Below are 27,792 nucleotides of genomic sequence, written 5' to 3' on the forward strand. Positions count from 1 at the left end.
GCAGACGGAGAAGCTGAGAAGGGAGAAAAGCCTTTGGGGAGAAACAGTAACGTCACAATGACTGGGAGTTGAAGATCTTCCTGAGAATGCCCTGCAGGCCCTATAATAGCTGGGGACCCCCACCCCCATGTCTCCACTGGCTTGAAGGGGTTGGCAAAAAGACACTAGCGTTTATTGCCTTAATAAGGGACTTCCCTCTATTCTGCTAATCAAAGGCTTTTTTCTTTTCTTTTCTTTTTTTTAAGATTCTATTTATTAATTTGACAAGAGATCAGAAGTAGGCAGAGAGGCAGGCAGAGACAGAGAGAGAGAGAGAGAGAGAGGAGGAAGCAGGCTCCCCACAGAGCAGAGAGCCCGATGCAGGGCTCGATCCCAGGACCTCAGGATCATGACCTGAGCGGAAGGCAGAGGCTTTAACCCACTGAGCCACCCAGGTGCCCTGGCTTTTTTCTTTTCTTTGTCTACCTGTTCATCAGGGGATGGTGGAGACCCTAGGATTTCCCTCAAGTTGCTCATTGCACGCCCTCTGGAAGATTAGCTAGTGACTGTGGTATCTTCCTTTGGCCCTTCTTTCTCTCTGCTCCTTTGCAGAGCCACAAACCTTGCATTATGCTGTGGCTGTGGTGGAGAAGGGCAGAGACTTCCAGCTGAAACAGCTCCAAGGCAAGAAGTCCTGCCACTCGGGCCTAGGATGGTCTGCTGGGTGGTACCTCCCCATCCGGATACTTCTTCCTTCTGACTCTGTTGAAGAAGGTAAGCTGGCTGAGGCTGGGTGCCTTCTGGCAGGACTCCTACTCCAGTCGCCTGCAGGGATTGCAGTGGGGCCATACAACCACTATCCAGCATACCAGTTTTAGGAACTGTGAGATGGGGTGAGAACAGTCTGCTTTAAGTGTGATCAGCTAGGTTTGTTGCAGCAGCAACCCTTGGGAACTGGGAGCTGTGTCTTCTCTCAGCAAGGGTACCTTGGTCTCTGAGCTCCTGACAGCCCCGAACTCATTGTAACCCCAGCAGTTTGGCTTGACAAGGAAGGTCACTGAGGCTCATGAGAAAGGACAATTCCATTTTGCTTCCCAGGAAGGCTTACTGGGAATTACAGCCACACCGTCAGCAGTCCGGCCTTTGTGCCTGGGGTAAGGGCTTGGGATGGGGCCAAGAAGAGAGGAGTGGACTGGAGCCATGATTTCTTTTGTGTGTACTTCTTGTTCAGTTATGAAGAGCCAAGGGAGCCTAGGGTACCTCTTTAGCATTTGGAAGATGATTACAAAGTCTTTCTGTGCTTTTGAGGCCTGCCAGCTCTGCAGCATTCATGTTTTGCCTATAATAGGACAACAGGTTGCTGGGGTCAAATGGAGTGCCACACGTCAGTGTGATATCTGAACACCCTGGGCCATCCACTTCCTCAGCCATGGGCACTGTCGGCCACCTCTGCACATCTGCTTCCTCAGGATGGTCCTGGGAAGTGTGTTCAGCCTCTTGGGCTCTCATATAGGGCCACTCACTCACTCACATGCAACCTGGAGGTCCCCAGCCAATTCATGCTCTGAGGTTCCTTATGTCTCTGTTAAGCAGCCACAGCAGAAATGGCCAAGATCTTCTCCGGGAGCTGTGTCCCCTGTGCGAACAGGGAGGTATTCCCCAAGCTGTGTCAACTCTGTGCAGGGAAAGGGACAAACAAGTGTGCCTGCTCTTTCCAAGAACCATACTTCGGCTACGCTGGTGCCTTCAAGTGAGTGGGGACACCCCCCATTCCTCCTCACTCTGATGCCAGGGAAACTAAGGTGCAGGAAGTGAACACAGAGCCTGTCCAGACCACCTGGGGTATCAGTGTGAAACCCATGGCCTGCTCTCACTCCTAACCATTCTGAGGAGCAGTCTACTGTGTGGGAGCCCCTCTTCTCTCTCTATGGCCTAGGGTCTGTGTGTTACCCTCCTGGACCAAGGAGGGCTGAAGGGACAAAACTGTATCTGGGACTCTGGGATTCACAGACACAGGTTTGGGCTTCCAGCTGGGCCAAAGGCCAGGACCTCCCTGCTTGCTTCTCTCTCTGAGCATCTCTCTGTGTCATAAACATGTGCCTGCCTTTCCCTCAGGCCCTGCAGGGGGGGACAAGAGACAAGGCTACTGCTCAAAAGCAGAACATAACAGTCCAGGAATCCAAGGCTATCCCGAGTTTTTATCCTCAATATTAAGCTATAAGCCTTTATTAAAACAAAAACAAAAACTAGTCACTTTAGGTTGCCTTTGAAGGGGAAGGTGAAGGTCTTGCCCTCTCATCTCTCCCCCCTAGAGTTACCTGGGTTATGACTTACAAAGCTCCTGCCTGCTTCAGACTCAGGTTGGCTGTGGAGGTATAAAGGCTCCTCAGCTAGAGCCATGGCCTCTGAGGACACACTGAAGCCTGGGAAACTGCGGGCAAAGCCCTGTGAACCAGTGGTCAGTGCAGAGCAAATCATGGGGACTGGCCTAACGACTGCTGTCTTGTTCCTCAGGTGTCTGCAGGATGGTGTGGGTGACGTGGCCTTTGTGAGGCATATGACAGTGTTTGGTAAGTGCTGGATGGAGGAAGACTCATATGAGCCATCCCCTGGCCAGAGCAGCTAGTTCTGGCCTGAAAATTTCCCTACATCTAGAGATGGGTGATGACAAGACCCTTAATGGAATAGGAGAGTTTCTATACAAAAACCATTTCCGTTACTCGTACTTTGTTTAGTGTTTAGTTTATTCAGTCTGTAAATCTACCAAACAAATTTTCTAAACAGTAACATTAGTATTTATTAATTAATAAAATGAAACAAATTTTAATAATTTAATAACTCAATTTGCTTAGCCACTGCAATATCCATTTCAAATGTAATCACACTCTCCCAAATGCTTCAGTATAAATGGTTCCTAAATGTTATAAACACCTTAAACAAACAAATTATAATGATTTCCCAACTTATTAGCATATCCACAATTAGATGTGTTGCAAAAGCATTATTACTGTGGACAAAAATATATTTCTTTCTCGTTTCTATATTAAAAAAGCGCTTTTAAGGGTTTTGGGCAACTGATCAGAAAGAAAAAAAATAACATAAATTTAAGACAAATTGAAGTTACAGAATCTGAAGTTACAGAAATTTAACCAATTAAATTTCTATCAGATACAAAATACACTTCTATCACTTAAGATATTTAAACCAAATGTATATTTAGTTTGCTAGGTTCATTTTTTTTTTTTAATTTTTATTTATTTGACAGACAGAGATCACAAGCAGGCAGAGAGGCAGGCAGAGAGAGAGGAGGGGAAGCAGGCTCCCTGACAAGCAGAGAGCCCGACTCGGGGCTCGATCCCAGGACCCCGGGACCAGAACCTGAGCTGAAGGCAGAGGCTTTAACCCACTGAGCCACCCAGGCGCCCCGCTAGGTTCATTTTTTAAGATCAATGTCTGCTACCTCAAGGGGAACTTTAAGTCCTCACTTTTTTTTTTTTTTTAAAGATTTTATTTATTTATTTGACAGACAGAGATCACAAGTAGGCAGAGAGGCAGGCAGAGAGAGAGAGAGGAGGAAGCAGGCTCTCCGCAGAGCAGACAGCCCGATGCGGGGCTCGATCCCAGGACCCTAGGATCATGACCTGAGCCGAAGGCTTTAACCCACTGAGCCACCCAGGTGCTCCAAGCCCTCACTTTTTACATGGGCCTTAGTTCCTTACAACCTAGTGTATTTCTCTAGCATGAAGTGGGAGCTCAGTGTCCTTTGTTGCCTTGTTCAGCTGTTCACAATTCACTCCCCCTTCATTATTACACACTGACCTGGTTTGTTAACATTTTGGCAATTGAGGCCTCTCCTATTATCAGTACATTTAATGAGTGGGGTCATCTAGGGGTCCTGTCTCCCAGACTCAAGTTGTTACAGATCCTCGTCATTGTTATTCCTGTGGGCACCCCAGTAAGTGCAGTTATGTTGCCAGGGGCCAGCATCTTCTAATGCCCACCCTGAAATGTTTGAAAACATCTTCATTTTCTGAAAATACCATATTGTCCCAGAGTGTCCTGGACCTTTGCTGGAAGTCACTTGTCTGCTAATATTTAAGATCACTCACTGCCTTTTAAGTAGCAGTTTATGATGATCCACCAGGCTTTTGGGGTGCAAATGAAGCTTGATGGGGAGCTGCTTCCACCACTGGGCCCCTGAGTGACTGATGTCGAGAATTCTTTCTTTTGAAGCTATGGGATCATATTCATTCTTTTAATTTAATTCTGACATTACTAAATCATTTTAAGTTTTTCTTTCAATATAAAGATTTAAAGAGTATTTTCTTTGCAACCTACCTAAGTAAACGCATAACCATTTACCATATCTCTAATTGTACTCCTTCTCTTTTAGTATGATCATGCATGAACCCCATAGACATCTACGAGTCTGCTAGGGCTGCCATAACAAAGTACCACAAACTGGGTGGCTTAAGCAATAGCAGTTTATTGTCTCACAGTTCTAGAGGCTAGAAGTTCAAGATCAAGGTGTGGGTAGGGTTGGTTCCTTCTGGAGGCTCTTTGCTTCTCCCTTAGTTTCTGGTGGTTTGCCGGCCATCTATGGAGTTCGTTGGCTGTAGTCACATCACCCCACTCTACTTCTTTCCCTTCATGTGACATTCTCCATGTGTATATGCACGTGTGCGTGTGTGTGGTTTTTATCAGGACACCAGTCATATTGGATTAGGGGCCCCACTACTCTAGTGGGACCTCATCTTTAGTTAATGACATCTGTAATGACTCTGTTTCCAAGTAAGGTGACATTCTGAGGTACTGGGGATTTGGATTTCAACATGGAAATTTGCAGGGGACACAATTCAACCCAGAATACCTTCAAATACCTAGACAAGGGGAACCAAAGTGCCTGTTTTCCTCACAAGGTTTCCTGGTCTTCTTTCTACATATAGAGTATGCCGAGTGGGCCCCTAGGCCTCCTTCAACTCTTCCCCACCTTTCCCCAGCAGCCTCTGCCTCCAGGAGCGGATGCTGCTATAGTCGGTAGACCTGGACTGTCCTAGCATGGCGGTGCATCAACCTCAGACCAGCTGACAAATCACCTTCAGTCTCTGAGCCTGTCTCCTCATCTAGGGGATCATCCTATTCCTGGCCTCCCCTGGTTGTTATGAGGATTAAGTGAAACAGAGCCTGGAGAGCCTTCAGCACCATTTCTGGTGCACTGTGGGTGCTCAGAAAACATTTGCTATCATCATTCATAGCAAAAGTTACACGTATGTGGGGATACCCTGAGGGGACCTGGGCAAGGGTGCCTCTTAGCCCCGTGTCTATCTGCAATGAGACCCGGCCATTTGGCCTCCTGAGGCCTCAGATTCCTCATAGGTATAAAACATATTTGGAAAAGATTCTCTTTCAGTCTCTTTGGGTTGTTAAAAAAATTATTAAAGGAGACAAATTAGGTGATACAAACAAGCTTGAACATTTCACAAAGTGGATGGTCTCCTTTTGGAGAACTGCAAAATAGGGCAGAAGGCAGGGAGCTTCTATAGGGTAAAGAACATGAAGAAACAAATACAATGTATCTGGTTGGCTGGGGCCACACAGGCAACCTTGTCTGGGGTGTAAGGGCTCAGAATTGGCCTTATGTCTGGGGACTGGCTAGCTAAATATACTTTGTTCCTGTTCAAGTGGAGCATTTACAAGGACACAAAAGTTGTCTAGATTTTGGCTTGCTTCTGTGGCCCTGGGGCATGAGCAGGGCCTCAAAAGTAATTACAACAAGGTCAGTCTGTGATTCAGGGAGCAGCACAGACCACGGCTCATGGCTCTGCCTGCAGTCGGCTCATCTGGGCTTTCCTCCTGCAGAGAACCTGGCAGACAGGACTGACCATGACCAGTATAAGTTGCTGTGCCCAGACAACAGCCAGATGCCGGTGGATAAATACAGGGAGTGCAACCTGGGCCTCTTCCCTTCTCATGCTGTCGTGGCTCGAAATGTCGGGGGCAAGGAGGACTTGATCTGGGAGCTACTCAACCAGGCCCAGGTATTCCCACCTTCTACCCTCACCTCCTGCTTTGTGTATATGGCGGGGGTGGGGGTGGGTCTCTGCTTAGATTTGGGGCATTTTCTTATATTCTCTTCTAGCCACTCTGAAAGTTCTTTTGGGTGTAGGGCAGGAACCATGTCATACATCATCTGCTTCACCGAAAAATCTCTCAGTCTGTATTGTCAGAGACAACAGAGGCTCTGAACCCCTCACCTGGCATCATCTACTCCATTGACCAAAGACTCCATAGAAGTGCCTCATTGCTCCATTTTTTTCTCTTCAGTTCTAAAGGGGTTTTCAGGATGCGGAGTAGATGCCCCTCCTCCATGGAGTATTCTGCTATTATCTTACTGCCATGAAATCCTGCCCTCCTCAGTTTCCTCAGTGGCAGGTTCCCTAGCCATGAGCATTCTCTCTTTCTGGTGTTGGTGACAGCATCTCCTGGCCAGCCCTCATTCATTCCCTGTCCCTGCTCTGTTGGTGCTCTCTGCTCAGCACTGGGGGTCCAGAGATGAAGTGGACAATGACTTGCCCTTGAGTTGCTTCCAGACAAGTGTAAGGGCCTTGATGGGTACACATACAAATTATCATCAGATGAAATGGTACAACCTTGGGGACACAGATCGTATACTTTGTAGAGGACAGAGGAACTGATTTGCAGGGTATATCTGGGGAGATTCTTGAGCCCTAGGTAGGAAGCTGTGCATACCCCCAGGAAGGGAGGGGATTATTTGCCAATGAGGGCAGCAGGTGTCTTTTCACATAGAACTGACACAAAAGCAAAAAGCAGATAGACAGTGGAAAGAGCTTAGGAGTTGAGCTTCCATATTTTGGAGGCCAGAAAGTTCCCAGCTGGTCCTTTAGTGGTAGGCCTGAGGTCAGAGAGGAGCCCAGGACTCCTGACCTCCAGTCTCAGTGGCAGGTGTTGGATCACCAGATGTTCTAGGATGAAGACCTCCAGAGCTTCTTGGGACAGTTGGCTGGCCAGGAGACAGGGAGCCTTCACTGCCTGCCCTGTGGAAACTTGCCCTTGGAGAAGGGCAGCTGCATGGGACATGGCAACCATACCTCTTGGTGTGGATCTTGGGGAACAGTCCCTGGCCATTTCCCTGAAGCTGCTCATGGCAGACCAGCTGGGATTTGGGTAGAGCATTCCCTGGAGAGAGGTGGGAGAACCCCAAGAACCACAAGGGCTTCGGTGGGCTTGGTGCTTTGTCTTAGCTCTCAAGGGCTCATATTTTCTCGCTTCCAGTTTTCCTTGTCTGGTTTGGGGTTTGTTATCCCTTCCCCTTGCTTCGCCAGCTTCCCTCCTTCTCTTTTTCTTTTATCCTTTGAACAGGAACATTTTGGAAAAGACAAGTCGACAGAATTCCAGCTCTTTGCCTCTCCTCATGGGAAGGACTTGCTGTTTACAGATGCTACCCGTGGGTTTTTAAGAATCCCTCCTAAGATGGATGCCAAGCTATATGTGGGATATGAATATTTTGCTGCCACTCAACATCAAAGGAGAGGTGTGTAAAGTCCTGGGAGGGCAGCAGAGGCAGGAAAGCCAGAGAGGCTTCCCCAGTGCCTGAAAACCTCACCTTGTCCAACCGTCATTGGCTAGTGGAGCCCAAGGGAGCTACCAGCTGCACTGGGTTAGTGAGGGGATTTTCTGCTGAGCTGGGGAAAAGGCCTGAATTATGAGATCACGAAAGGGTTTTGAAGACCTTCAGATTAGAGTCAACTTGAAGTAATGATGGTTCTTGCTCCTGTGTTTTAATTAGGGATACCCCACCCAGTGGCTGGTTTATATGACAGGAGAAAATAGCACATCCCAAACTGAAGTGGGAACATGGCCTCTGCCACTATCAGGAGTGAATTTCCAACTCTTGCCTTCCTCTAGATCCCTATGGTTCATTTCTTCTTTCTTCCCTTACTTTCATCTTCATTTAGTCAACCAATAGTCAATGAGCATCCACAAAAGCCACTGTGTTAGATGTGACATACTCTGGTGAGCAGACATGGGGGTGGGGAGCGATCAGGCCCACCCAAAGGAGTACACATAACTACCAACTGGGGAATGCTACTGGATGGGAGAACCCAGTCCTGTCAGAACAAACTCTGGAAGGTCCTGACCATCTGGTGCTCAGACAGGGCTCTCCTCAGGAGGACATACTCAAGGAGGTGAGTATATACTCTTCCTTCACTACTCTTTCTGGGTGCAGAGTTCTGCATTTCTCCTGGAGGATGATAGGCAGGAATGAGCAATGATGTGGGCCTGAGACATGCCCACTCTGCTGCTGTCAGTGAGGACCCTACTGGGCAGCCTTTCTGTAGCTAGTGGCGCTAAGCTCCCAGACACATCTTTGGACTCCTTTTGGATGCCTGGCTTTTCTCCACCTGTCCTAGGTGTGGAAGACCCCCAGAGGGTGCTGTGGTGTGCAGTGGGCCACCATGAGAAGGTCAAGTGTGATGAGTGGAGTGCTGTAAGCGGTGGTGCTTTACAGTGCACCACAGAGGAAAGCACTGAGGACTGCATCGCCGCCATCACAGTAAGGAGCGCCTCACCTCCATAGCTGGGCTCGGACACCCAGACATATGGCCTCTCTGCCCTCTTCCCATATGTCTTCCTTTTGGCTATGAGACTAAGATGCACCTGTTATGTGCTGCTCCCACCCTCCAAAGGCCCACCCAGCTCTACTGAATGTGCCACTAGAGCTCAGGCTGGCCCAAGGTTCAGACTCCTTAGGTGCTCATCTCTGGAGTCCTGGGAGCTCTTGAGTATGGTCATGCCTGGGAGCTGCAGGAAGTGGGGTGACATCCCAGGGGGTGGTCAGGGCCTTTGTGGATTATGAAAGCAAATCAACCTTAATCCTTGAGTTGTAAGTATAATTGTTTTTGGTGCTAAAAATATTATATGCTGGAAGAGAAATGAAAGATAAATAAAATCATTTACAACTTTATAACTCAGAGATCATTACCTCATAATTTCTGAGTTATGAATTGTGTTATTAGCTTTCCATTTCTCTATGAGCAGATAATATTTTTGTGATTAGAAAAAATAAATTTATAATAAAAGACTAAAAAATTGACAAACTTAGAAGATATACATTCTTCTTAAGAAGATCTTTATTTTGATAAACTTTCCTAAGACTAACCCATACATTAAGATCTTGAAATTTATACAGTCTCCTTAATGTGTCAATTTTAAGGATTAAATGATTTTGAGTGCTCAGAACATTGCCTAGCATATAATAAGCAGCCAATAAATGTTATCTATTGTTATTATTTAAAGTCAGCACAGTAGGTGCACTTTCTTAGGAAATGGAATAGTCATTTAAAATGTTTTTAATGGCTGCACATTATTCCACCAAGTATTTCTGCTTCAATTTATTTAACTGATTTCTAAATGCTTATATATTAATTATTTGCAAATCCTTTGGTAGTGTAGATGATATGGGATTGAAGATTTTTGTTCTATAACCTCAATATTTCTGGATATATCATAAGAAATAATAATAGTTAATATTTCAGAAGTTAGTTATTATGTGCCAAACATGTTATGAGCTCTTAACTTGCATTAACTTATCTATCTATTTATTTATTTATTTAAAAGATTTTATTTCTTTATTGTTAGAGAGAGAAGGAGGGAAAGAGAGCACGAGCAGGAGGAGTGGCAGGCAGAGGGAGAGGGAGAAACAGACTCTCTGCTGAGCAAGGAAGCTGATGCGGGACTCAATCCCAGACCCCCGAGATCGTGACCTGAGCCGAAGGCAGACGCTTAACTGCCTGAGCCACTCAGGTGTCCCACATTAACTCATTTAATCCTAACAATGAGCCTATCTGCCCATTTGATGGTTGAAAAAAATGTGTATAGAACAGTTTTTAAGTATGTGTCCTTTGGTATAGTCAGGTCCAAGAGGCTGTGTGGTATACTGGTTATGAGCAGGAGTTAAGGACTTGAACTGTTTAAGTTTTAGTTTTAGTGACTATCTATTGGAGAAATTATTTAACTTCCCTCTGCTTTACTTCACCAGTGTATAAAAGGGGAAGAATTATATAGTACTTACCTTATTGGATTTTGTGAGGAATACATGAGGTACTCTCTCTTTCTCTCTCTCACTCGCAAACAAACAAATAAATAAATAAACAAAACCTTTAAAAAGAGAAACAGTAAATACAACCCCTGAGTCTGGACATATAGATTACTGAGTGACAGTGGTCACAAAGAAAATGTGGTGAGGGCATAACCAGGACTCAAGATGGGTCCAATGAGAGCTCGGAGATGCCAGGGAGCAGGATCTGGATTGGGCACTTGTTCCTGGGTCATCATGTCCAGTTTTCTAACCCCCATGGTGATACAGGAGAAATTTTGGGTGGTCCATGATGTGATGAATCAAAAGGGCATATGACATAAAGCCAATGGATAGACACCTCCGAGGGTCAGTGAGACAGGAAGCAGCTTCACTGTTGTACTACTGATTTATTTCTTAACTTCAGAAGGGAGAAGCCGATGCCATGACTTTGGATGGAGGCTTCATCTACACAGCAGGGAAGTGTGGTCTGGTGCCTGTCCTGGCAGAGAACTACAGTAAGTGGGAGGGGGGTGCCTGTCAGTGTTTTATTTTCTCTGGGCCATGGACATAACAGCGTGGACATAGAAAGAAGGAGAAATGATCTAGTTCATTGTTGAGGTAACAATGTTGGGAGAGGCTAGCAAATAGTATCCTCCTTCCCCAGAATCAGAACCAATAAAGATATAGACACAGGAGTTAGGCAGAAAGAGATGAAAAGACATGTTTATTACCAAAAAGGTGATATTGGAGGTCATGGTACAGAGCTGGCCTCAGGGCTCGCCAAATTGCCCTGGAATTAGAGTTCCCCACTAATTCAGGAGAACAGGTCTGTTTGCTTACCCAATGGCTGAAGGCAGAGGAGAAAGCATATTGTCATAGAGCATTATTGAAAAGATCTAAACCACCCTCTCCCCACTGTTCAATGAAGAGGGGCACAGCCACATGTGCCTCGTTCAATGCTTTTGCTAAATTTACTAGTCCAAAATTAACTCACCCCAGCTGCGCTGGAATGTTGAGGGGTGTGGCTACAAGGTCATATTCTTCAGTGGGGACCCTTTCACATAAAAAAAAAAAATAAAGCTGGGGAAAAGAAGATTTCACCAATATGATTTATCAAGCTCCTCATCTGTTAGGCAGTGAGCAAGAAACCATCCATTAGCCTTCAAACAAAACAACTCTGTGAAGTAAATAATGGTAACTCCGTTTTACTGATAAGAAAACTAAGAGTTGTACTGATATAAAAACTCTTATAAAAACTTCTCTAATCTTAGAGAAGTTGAATGAGTTGTCCAAGGTAGAATGAAGACCATATCCAGGTTTTCTGACTCCATGGGCCATTTTTTCCCCCTCCAGCATAGCAAGAATATAATGATTGCCTACCACAATCCAAAGCTCTGAAGGGAAGGAAGATGTCAGGATGGCTTGAATCACACAGCTAATGCAAAAGGATCTTTTTCAGATCTTCAGTAGTCTCTGCCCCTCTTCAAAGGGCATCTCCTTTTCTTTCTCTGCAACTCCCTGAGTGTGGGGGATATTCTGGGGCAGAACCTAATGTCCAAAGGCAAAGGTCAGGGAGAGGGATTAAATGGGCCTGTAGAATCTTGGCTTGTTGAGAACCAGTGACAAACTGCTTAGCGGGTTTTTATTTCATTCCTCACTCTTGAGACTGAGAAGCTCATGACTTTGGGTTGAGCAATATGAGAGCTTAATGGTATGTATACCAATTGCTTTTCTTTTCAGTGCCTACAGATGGGTCTACGTGTGTAAATACACCCGTGGCAGGTGAGTCAGCATCAGTAATACTGGGGCTCAAAGGTAAAGGCCATCATTGGGGAGAGGGTGAGAAAAATCTTAAAAATGAAACAAAGTGACTAGAGTTGTAAAAAATAAAATAAAAACAAGCAGGATGAGCTACCATCACTACGGCTTAGTGTTAAGGAGCAGATGTGTCACAAAGCTGTGGTGATAAAGACTGTGGGGTTCTTCACAGACAACAAAGGACTCCTGCTTGCACTATTCCCATTTACTGTCCTCAGCAGTCCTCCAGGCTGTGGGCATCATTATCCTGTGTGGATGGGGAAAGTGAGGCCCAACATCAGCCACGGAGTGGCTGCCCTGGGCTTGAGAAGAGGTGGTGTGACTGGAAGCCCCTTGCCCTTCCTAACACACCACCCTACTCCTTGCCATGTGCTGCCTGCCCTTCTCTGCCCCAGGAGGCAGGAGCACATTCCTGGCATTCTGGGCCAAGTGGATGCTTCAGGATAGGAGGAGAGTCCCCGCTGCTCTAATGAAGAAGAGGGGGAAAATGAGCTCGACCTTTTAGCTTTCAGCCAGCTGACTGTAACAGCGGAGGCATCCACCTTGTCTTTAGATGAGGTGACAGGTTCTCCTGTCTGTGTGTCTACATAGGCAGGAAGGGTCTGGATCTGTCCGTGAAGTACGTAATCTTGGAAAAACAGAGCAGTATTTCTCAATCCAGTGTAGTGCCTGGACTGGCTGCATCAGCATCACCTGAGAACTTGTGAGAAATACAAATTCTTGGGCTCCACCCGAATCCATCGAGTCAGAAACTCCAAGGATCGGGCCACTGCTCTGTGTTTTAACAAGCCCTCCAGCTGACTCTGATGCATACTGGGGTTTGAAAACAACTGTGGTGGAGGATCCTGGGATAAAAACAGGTTTTCACTTGGGTTTGGCCTCTCTTATGGGACAGGTAAACTGGGGGAGGTGGGTGGGTTTGGGCCACCACAGCCCCAGTAGGAGCTCCAGTTCCTGCTGAGCACAGGGTCACAGAAGCCCTGCAGGCCCACACCCCACCAAGGCTTCTAGAGTGCAGAGCTGCTCCCCTGCAGCAGCTCTCCTCCATGTGCCACAGGACCCAAGCCCCAGGATATGCTATCCCTGTCCCCCTCTGCTTTTATGGCTAACAGTGTTCAGTGAGTTGCATCTTCATCCCCAGCCCTAAGGGCTGGCATTTTGTCAGCCATGCAGTCTATTGAGTATAGAATATGTGAAGTCAGGAAGAACTCCACTTCAAGAATGGTTGAAATTTCCAGGAACTGCAGTGATACACAAATGCAAGTCACCAAAGATGCTTAGAAGACAGTTCAGGGTGGCTGGCTGAGAAGGAGGAGGTTAGATTGGAGTAGAGACAGAGGGGGATCAACAACAAAGACAAAGACACACACACACACACACACACACACACACACACACACACACACACCCCAGATGGCAATAATTAATGCCATTTGTGCAGAATTAGTTACACCTCCGGAAAGGCATTGTAATAGTATTTGGCTCCCAGACGGTGTAATAGAGCACAGTCTGGTAAGCCAGGACTAGCTGTGGCTTCAGGAGAATCTGCTTCACGGAGAGAGGGGTTCTGGTACTGCTTGTGCCACTAGCAGCATGGTTGGAAACCCATCAACGTAACCTCCCCGTCATATCCTAATCTATAATGTGCCCATATAAGCACATCTGATCCCCCCGAAAATCCCCCTGGATGGGTATCATTGTCACCATTTTACTGAGGAGAGCTGAGGATCCTAGACACTAAGTGACTTTTCCTAGGAAGTAACTGGCAAGGCAGGTCTTCCACCTGCCACATTCACTTCCAATTTTTCCAGGTTTGACTATGTAGAAACCCAAACCATGATGGCAAGAAAGGAAGTGTAGTAGGGAGGGGGGTTTGGAGTGGTGGTGGAGGACCACATTATCATCTAGTTCTGTAGATTTAGGATTCTAGTTTTCTTATAAATTCAGATATGCTGTTTAAGCCTCCATCAAAATGCATAATTCAGTTACAGAGTATTAAGATAAGAATATAACAAATATCCATGGTGTTCCATTAGAATCAAGAACATGAGAAGAAGTCTCACTCCTACCAAAGACACTTGGTATTACTTTGGAAGTGAATGCAGTATGACTGAAAAGATTAGAAACATATTTTTTAATATTGGAGAAAAAAGAGATTAAATTGTCACTATTAGAAAATGATGTTATAAATCTAGAAAATCAGAGACTTTAAAAAAGGAGTTATTAAAGCTCTTTCTTTTGGTCTTCAACAGAAATATTTCAACAGGTACACATACGTATGTACAAGATTTACATAGATAACTTGTAATATGGCAAAGTGGGTCACAACGGAAGTGCCCACCAGTAGGGGGATTACAAAATATGGCACTTTCATACGGTGGAACGTAACTTAGATTCAACCAGTAAACAGAATGAGACAGCTGCATCCACTTTTGCTGAATCAGTTTATCATTGAGGGAGAATAAAGCATCTTTCAGTAAAGAATGTAAGCAGGAGTCCACTGAAAAATATGTGTAAATATTTCTGGATGCACATATGTAGACACGTCCGGAGAGCAGTAGTGTCAGACTGTTTGGCCCCATGCTTGAGCAAGGTGAGGGGTTCAAGCTACTACTCCCCCTCCCCTGGGAGAGTGGCGGGCAGAGACTAACTGTAGCACCTCTAGAAGATATTTTCAGAAGATTCTGGAGCTACTGAAATTGCATTTTGATATCTCTGTTGCAAGGTCATTACGCCGTGGCAGTGGTTAAGAAATCAGATCCCTACTTCACTTGGGACTCTCTGCAAGGCAAGAGGTCCTGCCACCCCGCAGTTGGTACTTCCGCAGGCTGGATCATCCCCATGGGTTTAATATACAACAAAACCGGGTCCTGTAAATTTGGTAAGTGTGTTCTGGGAGGCAGTGCGGCAGCCCCTTCCATTGGCCTGTACCTGTATTGTACAGGAGTTCAGTTCAATGGCAAGGAATGTCAAGGGATGGCATGAATGGGTAGGGGGGGTCAAGTGCTGAGCAGACATTACAGGTGAGCTTCGCCTCTCCTTGAGCAGGTGCTCCCTCTTCTCCTCACCTCCTTACTTCTGAGGGGAAAGGCTTGGTCCAGTGGGAAGATATCAGGGAAATGCCCTACTCTTTATGTGTTACAGTGGGCTCAGGGAACAAGCCTGGGTTGCATAGCAAGAGTGGTGTGTGTGTGTGTGTGTGTGTGTGTGTGTGTGTGTGTTGTTTTCCCATATAAACCAGATTGGTTGTTTTGTAAAAACCTAAAACCATATACCAGCAAGTCCTTGAGTGCTTTTTCACTTGCATCCTTATCTCCTTCAGATTCTCGTATTTGTCATTTTAGCAGTATTCTTGCCAGTACCTAAAAGTCTCCCGGTACCCTGCTTTTCCCAGCCATCTGACAAACCCCATCTCTGCACAAGCACCATTACCTGCTCTCTTCACTCTCTGCACCTTAGCAGCTAAACATGGATGGAGAAGTCATGGGGTAGAACAGTTCATTCCACTGGAAATGGTCCAGCTACTGGCCTCAGCAGGCCTCTCGCAGTCACATCCAAACTGTGTCGCTGCTCCACACCCCCACACTTCCCAATAATTACCCTAATGTCCTCATTGTCCACACATTTCCAGCCCACACCCATCTACCACCCTTTCTCAGCACATGACTCATCTCAGCTGTAATAGACATCAGAAATGGTCAAAGTTTCCCCCTCACCATCCCACTGCCGAAGCTGTGGGCTCCTCATTGGCTGTATCTGCTCAGCCTCCCTCCACCTGTACTCTGGGTGTAGGCGCCTCCCCTTCTCTCCTCCCTAGAGCCTCATACCCTTGGTTACTAGTTCTCTGTCGGGTATAGCCAACAATTTCTTTCAACATTAAACATCCCCAGTGTTTTCCATCTTTTAAAGTCTTCCTTCTCCCAGCAGTCTCCCTGGGTTTCTGATTTGTTTCTCCTCCTTGCTGCCAGACTTCTTAGCAGCATGGTCTGAGCCACTCATCTCCCACTCACTCCTCCACTCCCTGTCCTCTGGCTTCTCTGCTTCATTCCATAGGAAGGACTCTGGTCAAGGCTGCTGGTGACCTCCATGTTGCTCAGTTGGAAGGTCTTGCTCCAGTCCATTCCTCTATGACTTCTCTTTCTTCAGATCACCTTAAAACACTATCTTCTGACTTCTGTGAAAATGCTGGCTTGATTTTTCTCCTACCCCTACAAAGTCCCCTTTCCCAACCTGGTTAATAAATGTTTTAATTGCTTAAAGCAACTTTCTTCCCCCACTCTAAACCCAATCCTCAGGCAATCACATCCATGCCTACAGCCTCATTTGCCATCTAAACAAATAATATGGGTATCTGGGTGGTTCCATTGGTTAAAGGACTGTCTTCAGCTCAAGTCATGATCCTGGAGTCCCAAGATCAAATACTGGATCAGGGTCCCTGCTCAGCAGGGAGTCTGCTTCTCCCTGTGACCCTCCCCTGTCTTGTGCTCTCTCTCAAATAAATAAATAGAATCTTAAAAAAAAACCCTAATCCTGTTAAACATTAAAAACTAGGCACATAGCCAGCTCTAGATAAATATTTGCTGTTATCACTATTATTAATATTAAATCTATATGTTGATAACTGTTGTGTCTTTATCCCTAGCACAGATCTCTCTTTGACCTCCACACCTGTGTATATTGAACTGGCTATTTGACATTATCTAGTTATTATCAAAAAAAGTCATTCTCAAAAGACATTAAGCTCAAACAGAACGTATCAGCTCCGCTAAGTCTGCTCCAGAGCTGTCTAGCTCAGTGGAGGACCCTGCGGTCCATCCACTTGCCCCAGCAGGAATCCAAGCTGTCATCCTCCATGTACCCATCCATCACCAGTGATGTCCCCCTCCACTGTCTCCCTCCCCTTGTGCTACTCTAGTCCAAGCTGCTCTCACTTCCCCTGGCCTATTACAGTAACCTGCTGCCTGCACCCCGCATCTGCCCTGGATTCCATTCATCCCACTGGCAGACCAGTCCTTGCGAAGCACACATCTGGCTATATCTGGCCCACCACTCCTGTCCCAGCATTGCTGTAACCCTTCAGAAGCTCCTCATTTCTCTAAGGAAAAAGAACAAAATTTACACAAAGGTGTAAAAGTGGGTCTGGACCTTGCCTCCTCTCCACTCACTCTTGCACTGGGTGGTCTAGCCCAATGGCCTCTTACTAACCTTTCTGTGATCCTTGCCCTCACCCCCACCCCCGCCCTGGGCCTTCACAGATGCTGCTCCCTGTCTGGGAAACGCTTGTGCTTTCACCCTTCTCTTGAGTAATTGCTATTCCTTCTTCCTCTCTCAACTTGAAGTCTCTCCCCTATTCCCAGGTCTGTACAAGATTCCTTTATGTGAAGCTGTATAGAACATATTCTTTCCCATTGCAAGCTGGGGTTGGGGGTACAAATTCACTAGTGTGGCTACTTGAGTTATGACTATTGTTCATGGGCTTGGGTTCCAGGAGCATGGGACCTATATGATGTCCTCACCATAGTGCCCTGGGGCCCGATATGGGGCTTGGCATCTGGGCCTCTCGGCTCCTTCCTGGATTTGGAGTCAAGATGATTATCCTATAAGGGAGGGCAAGGGCGGCAGAGGTCAGGAAAAATGTGGGAGAGGTTCGACTGGGTGGGCTTTCAGTTTTGTTCTCTGTTAGGATTACATCTGTGTGTGTACTTCTAAACCTCTGCCCTGTGCCACTTCTCTTCCACCGACCCTTGTCCCAACTTCAGCCAGTCCCTGTTTACTTTGCTCTAGTTGCAACTTTTTTTTAATTCTGTAATGTTCTTATTTGTAATAATATGGTACCAAATCCCTAAATGTGTCTCTACATCAGTCAAGGAATTCTAGGGACAAAATCGGAGGCTTTCTTGCTAACATAGGTGAGAAGAGCTGACCTACTGTGTTTTCCTGCATAGATGAATTCTTCAGTCAAAGCTGTGCCCCTGGGTCTGACCCGGATTCCAAGCTCTGTGCTCTGTGCAGTGGTGGCAGCAGCCCAGGCCACACCTGTGCTCCCAACCACCACGAGAGATACTATGGCTTCAGCGGGGCATTCAGGCAAGTAGTGTCTGTGCACCACCTTTCTCTTGGGTACCAACCCAGTGAACCTCTTGTCCTTTCATCTTTTCCGTCACTCCAGGATCTGGCTGCTGCATTTAGGAAGAACCAGAATTAGAAAATAGAACCCCAAATTCCCACTGGCCCCAAGGAGTCAAGCCAGCTCCTTTCTGGAGTGCTTTTCTGCAGATCCTCAGGATCTGCAGATCCTGAGGATCTTCTCCCTGAGGAGAAGCAAGAATGAGGGGTGCAGGTTCACAACCCTGGGTCCACTTTTTTTCTTTGCGATTGTGGACAGGTCATAGAATCTTTCAGAGCTCCAGTTTAAAATCAGAGGATGGGCACTCGACCTGTGCTTCTTACACCTGGCTGATGAGTACATTTAAAAAATAGATATTCCTGGGCACCTTCAGCCCTTCAGGAAACTTTATTGAGCAACTATTAATGTGGCAGGCACTGGTCTAGGTAGAGGGGTCATAACAGCAAGACACAAGTAGCTCCCTTGCCCCCCGCATCTCAAGAGGGTAGGACAATGAACATAAACAAGGCCACTCACTTCCTGACTGTGCTAACTGCTACAAAGAAACCAAGGTGGGGTGGTGTGGTAGTGACTTGGGTAGGGGACAGGTTTGGAAATGGTGGTCAGGGAAGGCCTCGAAAAGCAGGATTGTGTGAGCTGAGAAATAAATATTGGGAGGGAATCAGGCCTGAGAAAAGCTGAAGGAAGGGTATCAAGGAAGAAGGAACAGCCATGACAGAGGCATGAAGCAGGGCAAATCATGCTGTGTCTGAGGCCAGAACAGAAGGCCCTCGAGGGGGAGTCATGGCGTGGGGGTGGAGGCATGGGTGTGCACAGGTTGGAGCTGAGGCACTGGATATGTCTTAGTGCCCTATCGGCCTGACCAAGGAGGTAGAGTTAATTCTAAGTATGCTGAGCAGTGCGGGACCCTTTGAGGCAGGAGGCATGCTGTGTGTGAATCGGGGTTGCGTGGCAACTGGAGAACACGTGAGCATCTAAGGATGGACCCCTTCATTTGTCACACTGCCGGACGACTTTGTCCTGCCATCTCCAAAGTTGTGTCTCTTTCATAAGCCATACATAATGACATATTTCAGATTCCACAACATCAATGTACACTGAACATGAAACCTAGGCTCAAGTAGGGTTGGTTTTTGTTTTTTGTTTTTTACATGGCATTAGGGTTGATGGTCTTACTGGTGCTAATATGATAATATCAGAGAGGACTTAGAATTGTCAGAGCTTTGTCTTGAAACAAAACTCACCCTCTTCCTCAAATGAAGTTCAACACCCACAGAACAATCTTAGCTTCAGATGGCTAGTTCTCCCCACAACCTCCTACCTGCATTTCTACTCCTGTGGGTTTCCTGGCTCCAATAGCTCTTCATTCCTACTGACTTGTGCCCCACCCACCCTGCCAACTCTTCCCTAGTCTCTCCCTGCTTCATATTCTTATCCCCTCCACACCCAGCATACATTCCACAGCCAACCACAATAATCATTCCTCTGTGCCTAGCCTCAAGTGCCTGTCCCTCTGCTGGCGAAAGCACCAGGCCTTGCTTAGGTCTGACATTCCACCGCTAGGGGTCTGCACTGCTGGGGTGCCCAGCCTCCCTTTACAATAAGGAGAACCCACCTCAAATGTGCATGTGTGCCTAGTGCCTTCACCACCAACCTTTCTAGAAGAAGAGTCCATCCTCTGTCCTCTCCTCAGTCCCCCAACACATCTGCCTCCATCTGTCATGCCTTTGTTTCCTACTTCACCAGAGAAAATTGAAGCAATCCAAGAAACGCCACAACGTCCCACTGCCACATCTAACCCACTGCCCTCCCTCCTTTTGCACCGGCTACCTGGCTGTCTTCTAGCTCAGCCCTATCCCATGGCTGCACCAGCCTCTCCTCCAGCCTGGCCAGGGGCTTTGCTTGGCACTTCTCCCCTCTTGCTGCTGCACCATCACAGGATTTTCTCTACTAGGTCATTTCTACCAGCATCCACACATGATGCTGTTTTTTTTCACCTTAAACATCAGCAAGTAAGTAAAATCTCTCTTGATCTCACTTCCCTCTCCAGCAACTTCCCATTTCTCTCCATCTCTATATCCCCCTTTCTTGTTTTATTTTTTAGCACTGTTCACTCTCTAGAATACTATATATTTTATGTACTTGTTTAATGTCTTTTTTCCTTTAATGAGATAAATAAAATCTCCTTTGTTGAAAGAGCTTCCTCTTTAGAAGGCAAGAGACTTGAGCCTTGGGAGTGAGCCAAGATACTCTAAGGCGAGAGTTGCCAAACAAAATTTAGGACATCCAGTTAAATTAGGATTTCAGATAAACAATGAATGAATGCTTAGCATAAGGGAACCCACTCCTCCTCCCCCGTTCTTCCTCCTCCTCTCCCCACTTCCTCCTCCTCCTCCTCCTTTTCTTCTTTTTCTCCTCCTCCTCCTCCCTCTCTTTTCTTTTTCTTCCTTTTTCTCTAAAGAAGAGAGATGCCGCATCTTCTTTCCCCGCAGGATGGTTTTCTGTTTCTCAGCCTACATGGAAGGAAATGTCTATGACTAGCATTATTACAGCTTCTCGGTTATAAAGAAGCAGTCAAACACAGACCCTAATGTATTCACCCCAATTCCCAGGAAATGGGATTGTCAGCCCATTGAAAGCTTCATGTTCACACAACTCATGCAGTGAACTTCCACTGTAAAGTTGTAGCTGCCTCCACTGTGACCAGATAGATTGGGGGGGATGGAGGAAAGGAGTCAGTTCTCAAAGTATTAATGTTTGGTAAACCAAACAAGAGTCAAGAATTTTTAAATTAAGTTATATAAGGGGAATTTCGTTTTCCTAGATATAAAAATCACATTATAATACTGCATAATACTTTAATACTATGATCAGTACAGACAGGTTTGTGTGCAAGAATGACAAATCAATGGAGATTAGACTTCAAAGACTTATACATGGACACATTATATTTGGTGTATAACGAAGATAATATTTCAAACTGGGGAAAAGATGAACTTGAGAGAGCAAATAAAATGAGTGTGGCAAAGTGGCTTCTGGATCTGGTAGAAGCAGCTTCAATAGTGAGTCAATCCCAAAAGCTGACTGGCAGGCTGAAAAGCTCACCCTCAGTGAGGGTGGTGTGAAGGGGTGCCGATTGCAAGGGCAAAGATTCCTTTTAGGTGTTTGGATGAGTGTGGGAGGGAAGCCATGGCGGAGGGCCGTGTGGGATCAAACAGGGATTATTGATTTTCAAAAAGGAAAAGAGGTATATGAATGCTGATAAAGAGAGCCCAGTGATCAGGGAAAGACCGCAATTACATAAGAGAAAGAGGATCACTATCAGAAGATGCCTGGGAGTGTGGGTGGGGATGAGATGCAGGGCACCTGGAGGGACACTTTTTCTTTTTTTTTAAATATTTTATTTATTTATTTGACACACAGAGAGAGAGAGATCACAAGTGGGCAGAGAGGCAGGCAGAGAGAGAGGGGGAAGCAGGCTCTCTGCTGAGCAGAGAGCCCGATGTGGGGCTCAATCCCAGGACCCTGAGATCATGATCTGAGCCCAAGGCAGAGGCTTTAACCCACTGAGCCACCCAGGCGCCCCTGGAGGGACACTTTTGCCGAGAGAGACCTTCACTCCTTCTTTGTGTCTGGAGGGCAGGAGAAGCGCACTGGAGACTTGGGCTGGCAGATTTGGCAGAGGGAGGCTGGAAGGAAGCCCATGTGAGGATATCTGTGTTTTCTCCGGGAAGCAGGAGCACATGTCAGAGTGAGTGTTGAGGAGAGGGTATGTGGTGAGACAGAGGCATGCGGGAATTTGGAAAACATTTTAGTAATTGCTCTATGGAGTGGAGAGGTGGCTATCTGAAAGAGTGGTTCTCACCACTAGAGCACAGAGTCTCTTAGGGGACTTGTTAAAACACAGCTTGCTGGGCCCCACACCCAGAAATAGGTCTCGGGTGGGGCCCAAGAGTGTGCATGTCTGACGGGTTCACAGCTGGTTCCCATGCTGCTGATCCCAGCCCACATGTTGAGAACTACAGATCTAGAGTAGAGAGAGGAAAGCAGGAAGGCCCAGGAGAAGTTAATGATCAGGAGAGTCTCTGGTCTGCCTCCCTACTAGAGTACAGACACACCTGAGGCAGACTGTCATATGTATTCAGGACTGGGATTATATGAAGGACAGGAAGAAGAAAGAAATAGGGCAAAGGGAGTTTAGGAAAATTGAATGGGAGTAATTGACCGTAGCTAAGTATAGAGGGACCTGAAGTTAAGAGAGAGAGAAAACTGGAGAGGTGCTCCTGATAATTGGTCACTAATGTCAGTTGCCAACTGATTGGATGTCCTAGAACTGATTGCTAATGCGTTCGACATTTCTCATAAAGAATGGACCTTAGGGGCACCTGGGTGCCTCAGTGGGTTAAAGCCTCTGCCTTCGGCTCAGGTCATGATCCCAGGGTCCTGGGATCGAGCCCTGCATCAGTCTCTCTGCTTGGCAGTTAGCCTGCTTCCCCCTCTCTCTCTGCCTCCCTCTCTGCCTACTTATGATCTCTGTCAAATAAATAAAATCTTTAAAAAAAAATCCTACAAAAACAGCAAACTGTATATAGTTTAAAAAAAAAAAAAAAGAAGAATGGACCTTAAATACAGAGAAAAATTTTTCTGCAATTAAGTGTGAACACATACCTAGTGATGTACATTCACGAGTGATCATTAAGACTGACTAGACATTGATTTTAATCTCTGGTGTGAGTTTTGATCCAACCAGAGAGTCATCCTTGAATATCCCTGTTCATAGGAAAACACAAACATCTTCTCTGGAGAAACCAATCAGTATTTAAAACAAGGAACAAAACAGTGGTTATCTACAATAGGGACAAAATAAACAGGTTTCTTTTGATTACATTTCCCCTCTAATTCTCAGGGACAGCCCAAGTGTTACAGTTGTGTGTGTGGATGTGGCCAGTGTTCGTTGTGGTTCTAGTGGAGGGTGAATGAGCCTCTAGGTGATTCTCTCTGGGCGTCTCTCCCTCCCACTCCTGTTGACGCTCCTCACTGACCTGACCCTTGCTGTGCAGGTGTCTGGTTGAAAAGGGAGACGTGGCCTTTGTGAAGGAGAGCACAGTCTTCCAGAACACTGATGGTATGTGCCTATGCTGTCATTTCCTCCCTTGGAAAAAATCTGAGTCTCTCCTGGAAAGTCACTCCCAGTCAGACAACTGGGGAAGTTTATTAAAGAATGGCTGACTCTCTTCATTTATAGGCATTCCTTATATATTCTGGATACTTTTTGTCTGCTATATGTATTGACAATATCTTGTTTCTCTCTGAAAGGTTTACCTTTGCATTTTCTTAATGGTGTCTGATGAACAGACATTTTAATGTTTAATGTAGTTCAACTTATCAATCTTTCTGGCTGTTGCCAGGCCTGTTAAAGAAATATTTGCCTTTAACAGGACTGAAAATGCACTAACTGGAAAGGCTATGAATTTATAACTATGAATTTTTCTCTTTCTTCTGTTTTATTTTTAAAGTTTTTTATTTCATTTTTCTGTGTCTCTGTGATTCTCCCAGACATTGGTAGTTGGTCACATCCCCCCAAGGAGGGCACTGTGACTAGAGCTGTCAGCTGTGGCTGACCGGCCTTCCTTCTCCCCAGGAAAGAACCCTGAAGCCTGGGCTAAAGATCTGAAACAGGAAGACTTTGAGCTGCTGTGCCTCGATGGTACCAGGAAGCCTGTGACTGAAGCTCGAAGGTGCCACCTGGCCATAGTCCCAAATCATGCTGTGGTCTCAAGGAAAGATAAGGCAGATTTTGTCCGCAGGATACTCTTCAATCAACAGGTTTGGGCACACAGAAAGTCCTTCCACATATCCCCCAAACAGGATGCTCAGATCTCCTCCAGAGCTGACAGGCACACCCAGCCCAGTCTCATATCCTTTCTCCCTGGGCAGTGGAACAGATTCTCAGAGCTCTGCCTCTGAAATCAGAAATCTAGCTGGTGGCTCTGTTCACTTTGTGCTCTGGGGCTGTCTAGGATATCAAAGTGGACTGAAAGAGCCTTGGACACATGAGTATCTGAAGGGTCTTCCTGAGACTAACTTTCCTCTCTGAACAGACTCCTGGTACCTCTTGGACTTGTTCAGTCCCTCCATGAGCGTTGTCTCTTGCGTCTTCTGTCATAGAAATAAGGGAGATGGCTTAGTGCCCTTCACACAGGGGTGAGGAAAGGAGGCTACTCCTACTTAGTGTAGGCCCCAAGGCATTACTGAACCTGGGCAGGCTGAGCATTGTTTTAGGCTTCCTGAAAGTTCAAGAGCCAACATTCAGACAACTCATGACTTCTACAGGCAGCCAACAGGGGTTATGAAGTAGCAGGATGCCTAATTCAAATGATCTTAAGAAAACCCAAAGCCTCATCTGCCTTTCAGCTTCGTATACCCCATTCCTGGAAGACCCCTGTATGAGTAATCCATGTGTTAGCATATGCTGCCCACACGTCCCAGTTAGAGGACTACAACCCAGGGAGAACTGGCAAAACAAAAGGCTCCTTCATTAGGGACACTTGAAGGCATGTGTCTCCCAAAACACAACTTGCCCCTTGGCTGTCCGGGGCTGAACAAAGAAAAAGAGAGGAGGGGAAGAAAAGATGGAAATGGTCAGGTGCCTAGGACAGATCTAGAGTATAGAAGAGGCCAGGCAGCAAGGGCTTTGGGCAGTGGAAGACAGGTAGCACGATCCAGGAAGTTGAAAATATCCAGCATGATAGGCAGAATTGTGATACTGTGACCACAAAACTCAAAGCTGCTGCTGCTTCTTTTTTAATTACATTTTTAAAAATTTTCTTTTCAGCGTAACAGTATTCATTGTTTTTGGACCACACCCAGTGCTCCATGCAATACATGCCCTCCCCAATACCCACCACCTGGTTCCCCCAACCTCCCACCCCCCCGCCCCTTCAAAACTTTCAGGTTGTTTTTCAGGGTCCATAGTCTCTCCTGGTTCACCTCCCCTTCCAATTTCCCTCAGCTCCCTTCTCCTCTCCATCTCCCCATGTCCTCCATGCTATTTGTTATGCTCCACAAATAAGTGAAACCATATGATAATTGACTCTCTCTGCTTGACTTATTTCACTCAGCATAATCTCTTCCAGTCCTGTCCATGTTGCTACAAAAGTTGGGTATTCATCCTTTCTGATAGAGGCATAATACTCCATAGTGTATATGGAAGCTTCTTTTATTAAGCAGTAACTTTACATACATTATCTCCATTTACAAATGAGTAAACCGAGGTTCACTGAGCTCAGTAAAGAAGTTTCTTAAAGTCAGGTGACAAGGAAAAGCTAGGGCCACGATTTGCACCCAGAGACCATGCTTTTTGCCATTCATGTTGCCTCTGAAACTTACTGTGTCCCAGGTCTCCCAGGGGCTGGAGCTGAGCAGTGCAGCAGACTTAGATCTTCTGAGGTAGAATACACAACCTTGTGCTCCTTGGTGCTCCTGCTCACTCTCTATCTGTCTGATGCAGGAACTCTTTGGAAGAGATGGGTTTGAATACAGGATGTTCCAGATGTTTCAGTCGTCAACTAAGGACCTGCTCTTCAGCGATGACACAGCATGTTTAGCTAACCTTCAGGACAAAGCAGCCTATCGAAAATACTTAGGACCAGAGTATCTTATGACAATTGCTAACATGGGACAATGCTTACACTCTGGTGAGTAGAATAAAACACCAAGGAACAATACCATGGCGGGGGGGGGGGGGGGCAGGTGAATATGTTTAAGGACCATTGTGTGCCAAGCCTTGAGCCAGTACTGATAGGAGAACAAAGATGGAGAAGGCTTGCTCCTGGCCCTGCAGGAGGATGCGAGCCTACACTGTCAATTAGACAACAGTATAAGGGAATACCTGAAAAAAGACCAAATCGTTAAAAGGAGACAGAGAGCGCAATTGAGATCGTTTGGAAACTGAACTTGTTTACTTGTGCATTTCCATTTTTTCCTAACAAAATGAAAAGGTACACATGTGTGAGCCCTTCATTGTAGGGAGAGTGTTGGGAAATGACCCAATCACTCATAGAGAATCAATTTTGAAAGATTTTTTTAAAAAAGATTTTATTTATTTATTTCACAGACAGAGATCACAAGTAGGCAGAGAGGCAGGCAGAAAGAGAAGGGGAAGCAGGCTCCCTGCCGAGCAGAGAGCCCGATGTGGGGCTTGATCCCAGGACCCTGGGATCATGACCTGAGCTGAAGGCAGGGGCTTTAACCCACTGAGCCACCGAGGCGCCCCCAATTTTGAAAGATTTTAAGTACAGTGTATAAATAATATTAATGGAAACTGTAACTATAGTTAGCACTATAGTGTTCCCTTTCTAGTTATATATACATACACACACACACACACATATATATATATATTTTCAAATGGCATAATGTGGGAATGTATAGTTGCCTAAAAAAGGATTAAATTGGAGAAATAAAATTAGAGCTGGGATAATCAAATTTCTGGGAGCGTGCCTGAATTTTTGTTGAATTACATCGTATGTTGAAGATGATGAAAGTAAAACGAACAGAAAATATATTTAAGGATAGCACTGACGTCAGTTAGGAGAAACAGAGACAGAGAGAGAGAGAGAGAGAGAATTTAAAAAAATCGGGCACCTGGGTGGCTCAGTCAGTTAAGTGGCTGGCTTCAGCTCAGGTCATGATCCCAGGGTCCTGGGATGGAGCCCACCATCAGGCTCCCCGATCAGCAGGAGCCTGCTTCTCCCTCTCCCTCTGCCTGCTGCTCTGCCTACTTGTGATCTCTCTCTCTCTCTCCCTCTGTCAAATAAATAAATAAAGTCTTTAAAAAAAATCATTACCTAGCATTTACTTTTAGAAAACAGGAATAGAAACGTGTTTAGTAAACACAGGATGTACCTGTAAGTGTCTTTTATGTTTTGCTTCACAGAACTTCAGGACGCCTGTACATTCCATGTACATTAAAAACCAATCAAAGTGGGCAACCACAGAAATGCTCAGTGCCTGCAAATACGGTGGGGACACATCTCACTTGTCTGTATGTGGGCCTCTGTTAACTTCAGTTGTTTTATATAATTACGTGCTGTAACTGATACAAAATTAAAGTGAACAGAAATTACAATGAATAAAAATTATTGTGTCTGCTTAGAAAACTTATGTCCTCATTATATGTCCTCATTAGAAAATTCATTATATGTCCTCAGATTTTTTGAGGGGAGAAAACTGATCTTTATGCTAGAGTTATGCTTCTAAGTTAAATATCTATTAAATTATACCTTTTTAAAAAAATGTACCAAACAAGCTCGTCTTCCCTCCCTATTCTTTAATTTACTCAAGAGTTGAGACACCTATATAGAATTGAAGCAATAAATCTGTCTGAAGTGAGTCTGAGTGGTGATTATAAGTGTGCAAAAAAATGCACTAGTATGTGCAGTATCGAGGACTTACACAATAAAAACAAGGGATAAGGAATGAGTTTGTTTATTTTAAAAATATATTTGAACATTTAAAATTCATAATGTCAAGGGGAATAAAAATCCTGACCCAGATTACTTGGAAGACATTAAAATTACTACAAAAATCTAACCCTACTACCTACTGGACTCAATTAAGTGTTTCTTATCAGAGACTTTGCCATATCTTGTGTTACCATACTTGCAGCTTGTGGTAGTGCCTCAATAAATATTGACTGGGACCCTAAGTTACATATTGTTAAATGGTAGTTTCATGAGTGTGGATTTCTGCTTATGTCTGTGAAAAA

At 45.6% G+C, this 27,792-nt stretch overlaps 1 protein-coding gene across 2 annotated transcripts in view; it reads left to right on the plus strand.

Annotated features, from left to right (window-relative positions):
* LOC116584745 (inhibitor of carbonic anhydrase-like) overlaps positions 1-27,479 on the plus strand; it is a 43,534-nt gene extending 16,055 nt beyond the window's left edge. Inside the window, exons 4-17 of one of the 2 annotated variants that reach the window (XM_032333471.1) lie at positions 592-753; positions 1,573-1,729; positions 2,494-2,549; positions 5,839-6,017; positions 7,360-7,531; positions 8,412-8,554; positions 10,503-10,593; positions 11,819-11,860; positions 14,622-14,777; positions 17,842-17,983; positions 23,084-23,148; positions 23,665-23,849; positions 25,534-25,720; positions 26,962-27,479. In XM_032333471.1, the coding sequence (XP_032189362.1) occupies positions 592-753; positions 1,573-1,729; positions 2,494-2,549; positions 5,839-6,017; positions 7,360-7,531; positions 8,412-8,554; positions 10,503-10,593; positions 11,819-11,860; positions 14,622-14,777; positions 17,842-17,983; positions 23,084-23,148; positions 23,665-23,849; positions 25,534-25,720; positions 26,962-26,996 (1,772 nt within the window). In that variant the 3' untranslated portion in view covers positions 26,997-27,479. Of the gene's footprint in view, positions 1-591; positions 754-1,569; positions 1,730-2,493; positions 2,550-5,838; positions 6,018-7,359; positions 7,532-8,411; positions 8,555-10,502; positions 10,594-11,818; positions 11,861-14,621; positions 14,778-17,841; positions 17,984-23,083; positions 23,149-23,664; positions 23,850-25,533; positions 25,721-26,961 lie in introns of both variants that reach the window. The other variant, XM_032333462.1, reaches the window with a different exon arrangement.
* Positions 27,480-27,792: the final 313 nt, after the last annotated feature.

Source organism: Mustela erminea, chromosome 1, assembly GCF_009829155.1.
Source record: "Mustela erminea isolate mMusErm1 chromosome 1, mMusErm1.Pri, whole genome shotgun sequence".
In the NCBI taxonomy this organism is placed as follows: Eukaryota; Metazoa; Chordata; class Mammalia; order Carnivora; family Mustelidae; genus Mustela; species Mustela erminea.